The 16,536-nt window shown below is 42.1% G+C and overlaps 1 protein-coding gene across 2 annotated transcripts in view; it reads right to left on the minus strand.

Annotated features, from left to right (window-relative positions):
* Positions 1 to 6,326: 6,326 nt before the first annotated feature.
* Positions 6,327 to 16,536, minus strand: part of TOLLIP (toll interacting protein) — a 29,664-nt gene continuing 19,454 nt past the window's right edge. Inside the window, exons 1-6 of one of the 2 annotated variants that reach the window (XM_072118078.1) lie at positions 13,994 to 14,144; positions 13,690 to 13,839; positions 12,361 to 12,543; positions 11,732 to 11,884; positions 11,064 to 11,154; positions 6,327 to 7,131 (exon numbers count right to left, since the gene is read on the minus strand). In XM_072118078.1, the coding sequence (XP_071974179.1) occupies positions 6,920 to 7,131; positions 11,064 to 11,154; positions 11,732 to 11,884; positions 12,361 to 12,543; positions 13,690 to 13,728 (678 nt within the window). In that variant the 5' untranslated portion in view covers positions 13,729 to 13,839; positions 13,994 to 14,144 and the 3' untranslated portion in view covers positions 6,327 to 6,919. Of the gene's footprint in view, positions 7,132 to 11,063; positions 11,155 to 11,731; positions 11,885 to 12,360; positions 12,544 to 13,689; positions 13,840 to 13,993; positions 14,145 to 16,536 lie in introns of those variants that run through there. The other variant, XM_072118077.1, reaches the window with a different exon arrangement.

The following is a 16,536-nucleotide window of genomic DNA, read 5'->3' on the forward strand; positions in this document are numbered from 1 at the left end:
TTCTTTAAATATATAAGCTTTCTCTACCATATGCCACGTTTGCATAAAAAATACTAACTTCTATAGTGCATTGGACAATGTAGTTGTATTGTATTATTGTGTCCATATGTATGAAGTCTAAAATTCGACATTCAATAAGTCAATTTTAAGTAGGTGGGCCCCCAGAATCAGTTTCACTGGTGGGCCCTGGGCCCCCCAGTCCGACCCTGACTTGGTGAGATGGTTAGCCCATATATTCTACTTTGGAGTTGTGTGTCTCAGGCTCATTATTGTGCAACAGTTTCAAAATGTGGCAGGAAATAGATGGGCTTGCAAGATATAGGCTACATTTATGTATTTCATTATTTTTGTACTATGCCTATTTCCAATTTTTTTTTTTTTGCAGAGACGATAACCTGTTCCAATGGCCAATGTAATGGAACAGAACGGATTGATGAATACCAGATCACTCCTGTATATGAAGAGGAAGGCTCTACGGACAGCACAGCAATTACCAGGGGTTATTCTGTGATTAATAGCACGGAAGAAGGTTCTGGAATGATTTATTAATAAACTTGTAGACATCATTTTTGTCTAGTCATTGGTATCAGAGCTCAGTCCCATTCAAGCTAGACAGACTGAGTTGTAAGAGCAGTCAAGCTCATGGACAAGAGTGGCATGGTTTCTTCAGAAGGCTAGCCACATTTTATGTACACGAACGTGTCACCAGGAAAATACAGTGTTACCTGCAGGCAGCACATTGCAGAGTTTCAAGGACTCATACAGTTTTGTAGGAGGAGACTCTGTTACAGGCATACAAACATATTTTGGACAGGTACTTACCATTGATTCAACAGCTTTCACACTATGGGCTAATACACATGGCCGTGGTTTCCACAGCACTGTGTGTGTGCGCGAGCGAGTCAACTCTTTGAGCTGTATTCACAATTAATTTAATAAATCTGAAATATATGAGAGACCTTTCTTCTGTTTCTAAAAACAAAAGTGTAAATGAGTAAAGATTATTTCCCATAAATGTAGCTATATTGAAACAATATTGTTGTCCTTGGATATGACCACCACAGCACTCGGACATTGGTGGCCACACATGCGCTATTGAGAGGCCTGCCCACTTTGAGTCAGCGTTCATTACCACAGGACAAATGTGGGACATGCAGTAACTCCCAGGCATATTGTTTGCGCAATCACTCCAGAAGCAGTGGTCGCATCAAAGGACAACAACCTAATTTTTAAGGGACCATATGACTACAATTATGGGAAATTATCTTCACACAGGTAAAAAGTTTTAAGAACATTGAATTGAAGAAATGTGTGTATATGGCAGATGAATTATAATAAATGTGAATGTCCAGATGAGAATACCCCTTTATTCCCTGTTCTTTTTGTGCCGAGAGGTCACGGGGGAGGTCCTACCACTGTCAATTCTCAATTTATAGAGATATTGGTCAATTAACCAACCTCAATGAATTCTAGGCAGACACAAAACTAGGAATGAATCGGCTCAGCATATCCTTCTGATTAACTTCTGCCTTCAGATTACACTTTTATTGGGTATTGGGTTTCTTTTAAGGTACAGTTCAAATCTCTGTTAGGTCTTCAGTAATTTGCATGAGGTATTGTGAGTCAAAACCAGGTGAGGCCATGACAACTTACCACTGTATAGTATCTGGGGAGACTTGCGTCTGTTTGGCATGTTTTGCCTAACCTGGTTTTGTCTCGCAATAATTGCAATCGACCAAACTGAGAAGTGATGTTTTTCAGTTTTGGGTTTGGCAGCCAGACCTAAACGTATTGCCGGCCATACAGACATTCCGGCAAATTAACCCCCCAAGCTACTAGCCTCCCATTGGCCAATCATAGCCACGGCTATTCGCTAGGGTCGTTAATTTGCCCGATTATCTGTTCGGTTGCCAATGCTACAATACGTCCAGGAAGCTGAACCGGAATGTCGGGCCCACTCATCTCTGCCCAAGATGGCCAATGTTACACAAAGCAATTTGGTGAAATTTGGTGTGCATTGTTGCAAATTAAGCCAAACCATTTATGTGAAAACGGTGGTACAGAACCAGAAGGTTGATGGATGAGCCCTTTAAGCAGCATTTTTTGTATTTTTTTGATAAAAAAAAAAAAACAAACAAGTATCAAATTAATTCTTGTGTGATTGATTACTTCAACATAGACATAAATACATTGTACCCCCCGCCCCATCTCCTTGTTTTGTAATATGAATGGCCAGAAATGGTAAATTAAATATATACAGAATTCCGTATCTTATGATGGAAAAAATGGTATGCTAGAATACTGGGACCAGCAAGCATCTCATGGCTGCAGTGAATGGAGAGGTGGTTATGTGTTCATAGCCCTCACCATTCACTTCTACTTTTTGGTTTTGGAAAACTAGGCAAACCAAGCATTTTTTTGCTGCAGTGGCCACTAATGGTGTAATACGGTATTACAAGGTGACCATTCAAATGAAAATAGAGTTACAGAGCAATGGCTTCTCTGATGCCCATATGGACAAATAGATCCTAAACAAAAGGTGGACGTTTTAACCCTTTATCCCCTTCTAAGCCAAGGTCTACCATGTACTTTTTGACCAACACAGCAATACTGCTAGGGTTAATGTATAGTATAATCATCCATTTATTACCTTGGACAGTGAATTAAAATGACAGACAGGTAAACAGCACAATATGAATCCATTTACAACTGGAAAATTAAATGTAAATGCTCAAAATGAGGTTTTACAACATTATATATGATACAGATGTAGGCGCCACAAAACACATCGAAGTATACAGTGGACTGTAGACGGCATTATACAGAACAGAGCAGAGGCCATAATGCGGAGTATACAATGGATGGAGACGAGACCCTGCCCGATACTGATCCAACCTGTATCTGCAGAACCTCTGGGAGCCAGGACTGTCCAGAGGTAGACGGAGACTATGATGGGGGTGCACAGGGCTGGTCCGATTCTTCTGACCACCAGGTGGACACTGGCCAATCTACATACACTAGCGTTCCTAGAAAATTATATATATTTCTCTAGAAGTAATAAGGCATACACAAGACATCTGCTCCTGTATAGTTCTATAAACGCAGCAAGGAAAACCCAGGAGCTCGGCCGTAAAGCAAATTTTAGCTTCATAAAGTCACACGGGTTTAAAATATCACCATAAAGTGACAACCCAGGAGTGGAGAAAAAAAAAAAAAAAAAAAAAGAAGGGGCTGCTGCCATGTACACACCCGTGTATATAACGGACACATGTAATTCTGTTGCTGCTAAAAATTTTCCAGTCCATTAATACCACGTTAAAAGAGCAAGTTTTCCCCAAAAATATGTTTCAGCTCATTACAAATTCCTTGTTATGTAATTGGGGTTCTTGTATGGAATAACTGGATTTTGCTTTCTAACAGTTCTATCATTTGCAGAAAAAAATCACATGATGGATGGCCAGCAGAGGGAGCACTTCTTTGGACAGAGTTTATGGCAGATGTAGATGTAAAGGGGATTTCCAGGATTAGACTATAGAATGTATAGGTTTTAGGATAGACATCCTCTTTTGGGCACACTGTCTTGGACAAGTAGGGTACAAATGCTGCAATACCTTGCACTCCTACAACCAAGGGCCAAAGCCCCTTTAAGCAGCTCAGCAAGAGACGCAGAGTAGAACCCCATACTGACACCCCCACTTACACAATATTATACTAATAGACAATCCTAATGACAGGTCATTGGTATAGTAAAACCAGAATCCTCTTTTAAAAGGGGTTTTCCCACAAAGAAAAGTTAGGCCCCATTCAGTGCCGAGACCCCCACAGATCACGAAAATTAGGGGTCCGCTCATCTCCGTCAACTCCATAGAGATTAATGGAGCAGAACGGTCATGTGCGGCCGTCTGCTCCATTAATCTGACTGAGCAACGAGGGGTCCGATGGAGGTACGTGGGACCCCATTGGACCCCTCGTTTTTCGTGATATGTGGGGGTCTCAGCACAGAGACCCCCACTGATCAGCAAGTTGGGCCCAATCTACAGGAAAACCCCTTTAATAAAGACTTATCTTAAATAGGTGTGGAAGGGTGGAAGTACTAGCACTATCCTGAACTAAGATTCACAGAATATTCAGGTTTTACCCTTACATAAATTAAATCTCTAGCGCCCATTGTAGCATAAAAATGAAAAAAAAAAACAAAAAAAAACATTATAAATCGCCATGTTCAGACCGGAGGTATGTTCAGGACTTGTTGTACCACTCCCAAATACAGTCATGTACACAAGGACTTTAGCACTAAAATGCCCACATAGACCTAGTCATAGGTCACCATAATTTTATAGGGTGGAGATCCACGTCACTATTATCATTAGTCCAGTGGACCTCATTCCTGATGAAGATTTCCACCAACATTGTACAACTTATCACATACAAGTCATTAGTTGGTAATGGATGATGGGTGTAGCCCCCCCATTTCAGGTGACTTGCCATCTTCTAGCAGTCCACTGACTTATTAGCACTTATAATAACTAATACTGTCCTAACGTTAATTACAGAGATTTCTCACAATATAATATATTCAACCATCCTGTGTCCCCCATTTTAAAGCAATTAATGTGCATCTCAATATACAGTCTTCAAAGGGAACTCCTTATGTACAATTTCCCTGGACTTAACCATTTCTACTACTGAACAGTGGCAAAAAATAACCAAGCTACCAGAAGCATATTCCCTGCCAGGAATCAGCAATACTTTAAGAAAGCAAGAAAATACAATAAATATGGTGATAAAATTCTAAATTCATAAAACCATTTTTGATTTTTTTTGTTTTGCCAATATTCACGTCCTCTGCAGAGGACTGGATAGGGCAGCCCATAACAGATGCCCCCCTCTGAACTCTGCTGTATAACTTGCATGTAGCAATGGAACCCTATTATAGACTGCAATGACTTGCATAGAGCTTAAAGGGAACCTGTCAAAAGGGACATCATTTTCACTAAAGACAGGTTGCAAAAGCCCATTACCCCTTCATTGTAAATAAGTAAGTATTTCTGCTTTCTCTAAGCATTTGCATTACAATATAATTGTGTGTTGTAACATACCTTGCATCCTGACAGAATCCTTTGTTTAGTCCCAGGGGTTGGGCTTTGATTTGGATGGTTTCACAAAACGACACGTGACTTACCTATGCTGCTCACTCCTCAGCTCTCAGCCCCCCACCTTTGTGTTCCTGTACAGCACCTCCCTCCCCCACTGATTGCTGTGTGAAGGAGCAGGAGGGAGAAGTTATACAGGTGCACAAAGGTGGGGGCCAACAGCTGAGCAGTTTGCAGCACAGACAAATCACATGTTGATTTTTGAAATGCATCCAAACCAAAGCCCAACCCCTGGGACTACACCGAGTATTCTGTCAGGCAAGGTAAGTTATAACACACAATTATATTTTAATGCAAATGCTTAGAGAAAGCAGAAAGGAATATTCTCAGTGCAGCTGTAATGGGCCTTTGCAACCTGTCGTTAGTAAAAATAAGGTCCTTGTTGTCAGGTTTTCTTTAATGGATTTCCACAATAGTCTGCATTGTTGATGGTAAGAACGTTGCTGCGTAGACTCAGAGGGAAGAATGGTTTATGGACATGAAGCTTTTCACTTCTCACATATTGTGCTGGATATATATTGACATTTATAATCAACCATGTAGATAACTGGGGAACAATTTAGGATGTTGGATTCCAACATGCCCCGACTTTTTGTTCTCTTAGGAGAAGGCATTGCCTGAGGTGTCGGTCAGTCACTAAGAAGGCTCAATGACTTATAAAAGACAGATAAGGATGCTGCAACTTAAGTCACGGGTCAGTCCGGTTTTAGGTTCCTGCTACCCCAGTGGTGTCATGGTCTTGGCCTGACTCTACTATAGGAGGGGTCATTAAAAGCCAGAATAATATTGGTGATGGTCTCATTGGAGAACTTGTTTCTCACAAAAGCAACCCAGAGATCAGCAGTTCTTGCCACAAGGCTGCATATAAATGGAATAGATGGATGGAACCTCCAGCAACGACACATCATCAGAACAGTGCACTGTCTGGATTTCACAGGAACGGGATTCCTTGCATCATAATGTAGCTCAGAGTCCCGTCCTCTGCACGGAGGTCATTCTGTGAAATCCGTATTCACAGACGCACTCTGGTCGCATTCCCTTGGGCTCCTCTGAAGAAGCGCAATTGCACTTTCAACCTTGAGGACGATGAGAAGCTGCCATACACATTGATGTTTAGATATGAGTGTAACCCAGATCACTGTCGATCAATAGTGAGGGGATTGTCTGGAGATCACCTTTAACTTTTAACTAAAGATTGTCAGAACCTTATGCAGTGGATTTTTTTTTTTTTTATGTGGGCTTTTATATTCCAGTTTAGCGTTGCATGCACAGCAAGACTACGGATTCCCCTACTCAAGCGATTATGTGGTTGTTATTTACAGCAAACAAACTTAATAGACATCAATATAAACCCTTTAGTTTCTTCTTCTACGGCACCGATAATACCACGACAGATGTCCACTGTAACCCGTGACCCTACACGTGGCCATCAGTGGTCTTCTGGTGGATTATTACCATCTTCTATTATCCCTGATGACAGCAAAAAGCGGAACTTATTCCCTATAGTCGGGAAATTCATTTGATACTATTCATTCATTCATTCATTCATTCATTCCCAATAACCTGGTACAAGTTGAATGTAGGGTCAATCATAATGCAAGGGAATCCATCCATCCCTTGGGGGTTGAGAAGATTGACAGAACTCACTATAAAAAGCCAAAACATAACAATTCATGAGTTGTGGGGAAAAGAACAAAGGAGATTCCATTTTGGCAAGTCATATAGGACGCTGGCAGGGAGAGGGGAACGGCACAGTGGGATTGTCACTAGGAGTCCTCGGCCATCTGGAGTAGGGAGTTGACTGCAGCTTCTCTGTTGCCCCGATGTTCCTCTAAAACTGACTTAATGACTTCTTGGTCTATTCCTGGAAACATATCTTTGATGGCTTTTAGATCTTCTTCCCGTGTTTGGTGTTGTGGGTTTACAGCAGGTTGTGGTAGAGTCATTGCCATTCCCGGGTTGTAAACAGGTTGCATACCTAGAAGAAGAAGAAGAACAAAAGGAGCCTCAGTCATTAGTTATCATATATTCTCTTTATAGATCCAACTTTAACGATAGAATCAAAAGTTTATCCACTTGATGTGTCAAAATGAAGAACAAAACAGCAGCTTTTATTCCATAGAAGTTTCCAGAAAAGATTTCTTATTAGTCGTCACAAGTCCTAATGAAACAACAAAGCTCTATCTTCAAAACAGGCGACTCCATGAGGAGGCTTTGTACAATGCACTGAAACCAACGAGTCATTACATGAAGGAGTTCGCAGGCTCTCAGAGAAAAGAAAAAAAGTGAGAAAATCAAAAAAATGTGCATGGAATGGGGACCCTGGTGAGTTTAGCAAGTCATAGTCCTTTGGACCAGGGGCACGCAATACACGTTCAATGAGCGTTTCCAGCACAGAGGTCGGGTAGTGGTGAATACATGTGGGTTCTCACCTCACCTGGGATGTCTCCTGTTGCAAGACCCACATCAGAGTGGTGCCCAGAGCGGGAGAGGACTCGGCAGTAAGTACAGGTCAGTAGTACTCACCGTTCTGGGGTTTTCTCCTGCTCTGGGCCACATGGAGGAGAGAAGAAGCTACAGGATGGTACATGAAACGGGAGCCAGGGGACGTGTACATTGTGTGTCCTTTTTTCAGCTCTGGGAAGGGACTGCAGTAGCAGTCCATTATTAGTGTCTGCTCTTAAGGGAAGGGGGTGTTGGCCTCCATTATTATCTGGTTCTGATGATCTGCATTGCACACGGGCCGGTCTGGGGGTCTGCATTCGTTATCTAAATGCAACATTTACTTTCTGGGCTTATATTAAGTCCTGTGGTATTTATGATTTCTGGGGTGGCATTTGTGCTGTATGGTGGTTGTGCATCTAGGGTACTGGTTACTAGTGCGGCCCCAATGAAGTTGAGTGGTATGACAATGTGTCCCTCGGGCCGATAAAGGTTGTGCACCCCCTTTTAGAAATAACTTATGAAAGAAATTTAAAAAAGTAAGTCCTTAAATACTACGAAAACAAAAATCTGGATCATCTCTCTATATATCTGATGATGCCAACAATGATCCAAAATGTAAAATTACATTAGAAACTCCATGGACTTAGCCCAGCGCTCACAATCAATGGATTGATCGTAAAAAAAATATATGTACATTGTGTGTGATTGTTTAATGGTCCGTCAACCTTTGCGGCAACTTTTATTGCTCTAAAGTAAAATTAAATTTAGAAAAAAAAAAAAAAAACCCATACATTTTGCATACGTCGCTTTAGCTACAGACCACAGACAGAGCTCACAGGCCCTTAGCTCCTTCAAAATAATTATATTATATTTATTCCAGAAAATCCTAACAAATAAAGCTACTATACAATTTCCAGTTCTCTATACAATGCATCCAGACATATACTAGAGAACGCAAACATGTATGTAAAGGAAGTATTCTTGGCAAAAGATCTCATCCAACAGGAAAGACCTGTATAGTAATATTCTACAATAGATACACTGCCATCATGTATACAGATCTAACAATTACATAACCTGTATGCAAAGACATTTAAAGGAAACCTACCATGAGAAATCTACTATCAGAAGTGGAACTGATGGTAGATTCTTCCTGCCCGACTCTGCCCTGATCTGTAATTTAATAATCCTGGAACCTAACTTGTTAAAAAAAAACCTCAATTTTGGTAATATGTTAATGAATTGCAGAGGCTACTGGGGCGTGTCCTAGCCTGGCCGGGCACTGGTAGGTAAGGCTATTCCACGCCCCAGTAGCCTCTGCAGTATATTTTAGTAATAAGTAAATTAAGTTTAACAAGTTAGGTTAGATCCAGGATTATAAGATTACAGATTAGGGCAGAGGCAGGACGACTCTACCATCACATCTACTTCTGATAGTAGATTCCTCATGGTAGGTTTACTTTAACTACTTGGCGACATGTGAATCAATAGTACGTCACACGTCGGGTGCATGGAGAGGGCTCACGGGCTAAGCCCTCTCCATAGCCAGTAAGTCTTTGCTGTATTTTGCTGGGTGTTAACCCATCCATCGCCAATGGCAAATCAGGAGGCTCATTGCTTCCCATGAGCTCATGGGAATTTGGAATTTTTTTCCTGCTTCCCAGTACACAACATGGAATATTAAATATCATCACTATAAAGTGTAATTTGTTACGCAGAAAACAAGCCTCACACAGCTCTTTACATGGAAAAATAAAAACGTTATAGATTTTTGGAGGCGGGAGTGAAAAATGAAAACGTAAAAAAAATGAGAGGGCTGCGCCGGGATATGCACAAACAATTATACTAGTAAAAAAATGAAGACACACGAAACACCTTGATGCAATTTTTTGTCAACTCTTGGTTTGTAAACTAAGCTAAAGATTACAGGAACAAAGGTGAAAATAAGCGGTCTAAAAGCAGGCCGGAGTTGGAGCCCTGGGATGTAAGGATACACCGGAAGGATTCCAGACTTGCCCTTAGAACGGGGAGCTAGGACATATCACACGGTATGTACATACAGCTGGATATACGTTATCCTGTTCACCCCCTGAAAGCAGAAGGAGATGTGAACATCGGGAGCATTCCAACTGAATTCAGTGAATTTAGAGGGTGTTTCCACAGAGATGTCGTTGTTCTTCTATGGACTGTGACATCACCGTTGGACCTCCCTCCTGCTGAGTGACATATATGCTTGAAGAGGCCAGGGGAAGGATGCAATACTTTTTGCCTCACAGCACAAGGACCATGACCACGGCCTGCACCACAAAAGATAGGGCAGGTGCTGATCCTGAATGTCTTTGCAGTAGCTGCCAATGAAGGTCCACGGGGTGAGCAGGTGCAGGTGAAGGCTACATGCTCACAGCACACAAACAACAGTCCTGCGGTCAGCTGTTTGTATGCGATGTATCACCTTTGGGCTGGGTACAATGTCACTTCTAGAAGACTGCCTGGGCCCTCAATACGGGAAGGATTAGAATCAGCCATATTTTTTTTGCGGGCAGACGGCTCATGCACAGGGACTGTCAAAGGCCATGTGCATCAGCCAATAAAAATAAGTGGTGTCGAAAAAAAATACAGCTAGCACTCGTGTAAAACCCCATGGTGTGTATAAGCCCGAAAAACTGCCTAGTCTAAACTCTAAACTAGTGAATGAAATGGTGCAATACATTTTTGGATCCATTTTTAACTTGCATAGGTGCAAAGATATCTGACTCAATAGGTAGCAGACAGAAAACATTTGCTCACATGAGGCAACATGTTAAACTGTGGCGGTAGCCCAATCATCATGGTATTGTGTGGCACACAGGCAGCTCTTGGACACGTAATGCACTATTCTTGCAGCATAACCCAGGATAAGACATCTGGGCGTCTTTCATGATTTTTGCCATAATAAAATATGACCAATTATAAACATGTTATTTAGTGTGATACAAGCAAATAGCACCACATGGATAAGGAGTTCAGATCATGCAGTGAGCTATACAGACTTACCCAGAGACAAGTAATCAAGTCCTGGGTGGGTATGTATGCAATAGAGAGATAGAAACGAGTGGAGACAGTGTCAATGCACTATATACAATCTAAATGTACACTTTTATAGTCATATATAGGAGCAACAAGTAATAATAATCACATGGTAACTGCGAATACTGGACACATGAAGATTATAGATCACTGCCTCAACACTATGAAAGATGAACCCTAAGAAAGAGTGATCAATACAAGTTCAGCCAGGACAACAAGCAGAACCCTGAAACTGAGTGAAAAGGAGCCCCTGATGCCAACATGTCTGTACTCCACAATGATCTATAAAGCAATTCCTAGTCCATTCCTATTTTGAAGCTCAAACCTTGTGTCCCGTCGTGCCTCTAGAATACATCCATCATCACAATATCCGGTCCCCACAGATTTACTACCACTCACCTGCAATTGGTACATAGCCGACACCTTGCTGGAACACCGTAGGCATTAACACCACAGGCTGAGGCTGCATCATCATTGTTGCAGGCAGAGACTGCAAGAGAATAAGTCAATGTAAGGGAGTTCCAAGTTTATAAAAATGAATTTTTAAACACTTTTGAAACTTTACGTTGAGACACCATTGGTATAACTGGAATTGCATGGGCATGAAATATAAAGTAAACCTGTCATTTTGTACAAAAACTGAATGCTGTAAAAATGTAATTTGTGAATAAGAGACAATATATAGCGTCAAGAAAGGATTTATATATGCTGCCGATTATGGGCAATGGAAATGTGAACCATAGATTCTTAGCCCATCTATGAGCAGATACAACCTTATGTGTGTCAAACATAAGTGCTCACATACTCAGTCTGACACTCTATAACGGTTTCATGTGCCCTGCAGACCTTACAAGTAACCATTAATATGTGCCCTTACTACCTACATTATTCATAAAACAGGAATCTAAGCAAGTGATTCAGGTAGAAAGTCATTGGCCTTACAGGAGGCGCAATATATACAATGTGCAGCCATCTGCTCATCATTCAGATTTACTATGTCTTGTCACTACATGATGTTAGGCTTCCAAGGCTGAATACCATCAACTTTTCGGACAAAGATCTCTTACCGTGTAGGACATCACCAAGTTTATCATGCCTTCCTTGTCATCTCCTTGTCTCCCACTCAGGCTGAACCATTCATCCACCACCTTTCCCTCCTTTAGGGTCTCTGGTATAGTAATGTGCGTCCAAGCTATGCGGTCATCCATGGAGAAGGCCCTCTGTGGAGTACAACAGTGTGATGTCAATTTATGGGAAATCTCTGCCAAGATTTACCACTGCTGCTTGAGGAAAAGGGAAGGTACAGACAGATAGATAGTATTGGAGTCCCCTGACCAACACGTTCTATGGTCACATATCCCAACCTGACCACTTGTCTAATGATCTGAATTAGTAGCCATACAGAGATATAAGGGGCAGTTAGTTTGAGTCATTAGACCTGCAGTGATGGGATTTCCAGGCGTGTTACAATTTTGTATAAAGGATGCACTAATGTCTGTGTCTAATGTCTAATGTCTGTTACCTACATCAGAAATAATGACATATCCTTTACATGAACACGAAAAGCTTGTGATAAGAACACTCCCTTTAAAAGAGAAGTTCAACTCTCCTCTATAAATGGATATCAGGACTTAAGAAGAGCATCCTGTGAATGCAGAAGATCCCACTAGGGCCGCTCAAGTCTCTCTTTACTAACCTCATCAAAAATTTCTAAGTAGAAAGAGTCTACTCCTGGCGGGATGGTGCATTGGATGACTTTGTTCCATCGAGGATTTTTGGCTCCATTATGTGCCGTGGGAGTCTCGTACACGGCGTATCCCAGACGTATCCTGCAGTAAGGATCCATCCGGGTCATGCCATAATTCTTTGCCAACTTGGCCTAGAAAAAAAAAAAGTGAATAAATAACTAAAATATTATTTAGATCACACACTCAAGCAAACTAATTTCTGGTGCTGCTTGCTGATGCAGATGAAGCTCTTTGGAGACACATGGCTTCTAGCAGGGAGACAAGACACAGAGACCTTACAATGATGGCCAGAAGGAATCTACCTCTGAGAATTTTCATGCATCCCTTGGGACTATACATTACTCCAGCAGCAGATTAAGAAAACATTGTGGCATATTTTCTGCCACTGCCCACATCGGAAGGCCCCCAGTGATAAGACCCTGGGACCCACAAGGGCTTCATGCACGGGACCGTGTGCACTTTCTGAGACGAAAGCAGGGGAAAGTGATCCAATGTTTAAAGCCTGTAGGTCCTCACCCCGGCTAGGTGTCCATAGGAGGTGACTGCAGACACTTAACTTGTTCACAGTATAGCGAGAAATGGTGCATGCATAATAGAAGCCCTGATTTCACCGCAGTTTATTTATGAAGCCCAATAATGAATTAAAGGGGGTTTTCCACAAAGCAGGTTAGGCCCTATCCTGTAGAAAGGACCTAACTTGGTTACAGGTGGGGTTCTCAGTGATGGGACAAATCACTAGAAAAGGGGTAAGATGTACCCCCCCATAGCACCACCGAGATGGCTGCAGCAGCCAGTCGCGCATGCATGGGCTGTCCCAGTCGGCTCTATGGAGCTGACAGAGATTGCCGAGCGCTGTACTCAGCAATCTCCCCCAGACAGAGATGAACAGGGCAGCCCAGGCATGCACAATTGGCTGCTCTGGCCTTCTTGGTGGTGTGAGGGGGGGTACATCGGACCCCTGTTCTAGTGATCTGTCCCCACAAATCAGCAAGTTAAGCCCTATCCTGTGGATAGAGACTAACTTGCTTCATGGAAAAACCCCTTTAATGGATGCTTCATCTTCCATGAAATGCTTGGTCATGAAATAGGAATAATAAAAGGACTACACACTGTCCCGCCCTTCGCCCTGAGAGTATCAGTTTCATAAAGCCTTGTTCCTGTAAATCTTCCTTTCCCCTCTCAGTCCCATCTCTTATGTCTGATATGTATAATGTTCTAGCAATGTTGGTAAAGTGCAGAAAGTGTAAAACATGCCCAGCAGCGAAGAGGTCACTTACCTGCACTACAGTGATGCTGAGCCTGCCCATGGAGCCCATGCTTCCCGTGTACTGGAGCTGTTGTGCAGCCTGGGCGTCTAGCTGGATCTGCTGCTGCTGCTGGGTGGGAGTGATGCGCAGGAAGTCTTGGGGTAGATCACCGATGAACACCTGCAAGACAGAGACACAGGTTACTACAAGAACAAGAAGGGGAACACCCAGTTTAGGACTCATGTAGGATATTTGCTGGGTACCAGATGATATGTTGACCACTCATCACGCAGATGCATCTATCCATTTCCAATGTGAGAATATATATCAATACCTATCAAAGTGCCCGAGGTCTGCAGATAAGGGAAAGGAATAGCGGCAACACCCAAAATGTTACCGGTCCAGGCTGCCTCCACCTTCATACAATACATGGCTACCGAAAATGTAAGAACATCCCTGCTCTGATCTGCAGCCAAACCAGATGTGCAGCAGATTGAGCAGAGAATGCATGAATGGCGTCTTAAAATGTGTGTACCCAGCCTATAGCAAACAACATTGTAGTATCCATCTTACCACTAGAGGTCACTCTCCACCTGCAAAGCCAGACCCCACAACTGTAATGCAGACACATATGGCAGCACAGGTTGAAAATGAGAATTAGTAAATAGGTGTACAATTTCTAAAAATACAGGGATCAAAAAAATTCTGTTGTGTTGAAAGTATGGTTGTGTTTGTATCTAAAGAGCAGAGACGAAATACCATCCTTTTGATCGGTTGCACCTCTTGCTTCACCTTTGTCGTCATCCATCCTATGACTGAAGCTGTGGGTGTGAACACGGCGTCACGGTGACATACTTGCAGGGAATAATCTATAAAGTTGGAAATACATAAGCAGACCCTGGCACTGAGCTACTATGTTGATGACAAACCACCTAGTTTACCAATACATGAAGCATCTCCCCAATGGGAGCACATCACCAGACTAATCCTCCGCCTGTCATCTATATGTCAAAATATATACCCAAGAGATTAATGGATCCAACTTACATATGATGGGGTTAGTTCCATTATGGTGTCTGATGTAGATATGAAGAATAGCACTGCCTGTTTTAATTTAATTCCCAAACAACATGATGCAACCCAGGAACTTCCAGGAAGAATAACAGAGGAACAACGCAATAGGCGACATCTGGAAAGATTCCCCTGACCCCGTGAATTCTCCATTACAAAACAAGTCAGGAGGGGTAAGAGGCGGTGTCCCCTTTAAAATTCAAGGCAACATAGAAGCTGCCGGTTCCATGATAGAGACTGTGGATGTAGCAAATTACTGTCACTACAGATTCTGATATGATCAGCAATAAAACTGTGGTTTCAGCAGCAGAAGTGTAATTGCGGCTAATGAAATGGGAAGCGTTGGCTTTGATTATTGATCAAAATGGCTATATATCAGAAATGAGAACCAAGGCAGTGCAGAACCTGATGTTAGAACTGGTTCCAGTGCCATGAGCCAAGCGCACCCTCCAATGGGTGCTCTACGGGCCCAGTCCAGCCTGGGGACACACACACACACTGACTTTGGCACAGGGGGCATTATAGCTTGGATTTATCTTCTGACCAGCCTGCGTGTTGAAAAATCTGAGCATCCCTCCCAGTCATTACATAATGGCGATGTAATTAGGTCCCACGTTTTTTATGTGGGGTTAGGTTATATACAGAATACAGGGAAATCTACTATTTGCTTTTATGCATTATGAAGCAAACATATCTTGCTGTAGCTACACTGATGCAGAAACATATCATGATCCCTGCACTGAGTGGTTTTGCTATTTAAAAAAAAAAAAAAAACACAATTGCACAATTATGAAAATGAGGCTCGGCGCTTCTCCTCTCACCCCAATTATGCACTGCTTAAGCCTTATCCTGCCCAGCATAAGCGGAGAATATGTCATCACTGCGTTGTCCCTATCAGGCAGAAGTAATCAATCGCTGCACCAGTCCCAAGCTGCTGTATAGGAGACATCCAGCTCAGATAGGTCTTTTATGTACGAAAGCCAGCCTTCACCCAAATTTTATAATTTAAATTATAATAGTCTAAATTAATAGTTTTTTGGGCAAAACCACTCAGTTCAGGGTTTAAACAAGATATGTTTCTGCATCAGTGTATATACACCATTCTCAATGTTTGTTTGGTTCACAATGCATAAAAACAAGTGGTAGAATTTCCTTTTTGGAGAGAACCCATTCCAATTTCTCATGTGGCCCCATGGGAAACTTAGTACTGCACTATATAGATCAGGGGTGAGCAATTGATGGCTATAACTAGTACAAGAAGCACGGTGTCGTTCTATTGTCCCCGTCTTTTTGTCCATTCACTTGTGAGACTTTCATGGTTCCGGTATTTTTTTGGTATCAGGAAACCAGATCCTAAAAGGATTTAAAGGGATCCATCAGCAGCAGTTTACAATGTATCATGGGAAACCAGCCAGGAGTCAGATTCTCTGTTATAGTTAATATTGTACATATAATCCACCCACCTGTCACCTGGTACAAAGGTCTCTGTGTAGATCATTACAGCTCAGATAGCGAGCGGCCGCTTTATCTCCTTAATGTATCAGTTACACAGAGGAATCCCCATATAATAATATATGGAAGATATAACACCATGACGATACAACAAACCCGCGTACACACAGTAAGGTGGTGCTTATCTATGTACGTACAGAACTTACATTTACAAGGGGCTCAAACAAGTTACAACAGGTGGGACCCATCTTGGCGGGCCAGAGACAAGTCCCTCTTTAAAAAAAAAAAAAAAAGTAGTCAAAAAGTAATTGGCAGATGGACAATTAGTCCTTTGTACTAAAGGTTTTTGGTTTA

Source organism: Engystomops pustulosus, chromosome 7 (genome assembly GCF_040894005.1).
Source record: "Engystomops pustulosus chromosome 7, aEngPut4.maternal, whole genome shotgun sequence".
Taxonomy (NCBI): domain Eukaryota; kingdom Metazoa; phylum Chordata; class Amphibia; order Anura; family Leptodactylidae; genus Engystomops; species Engystomops pustulosus.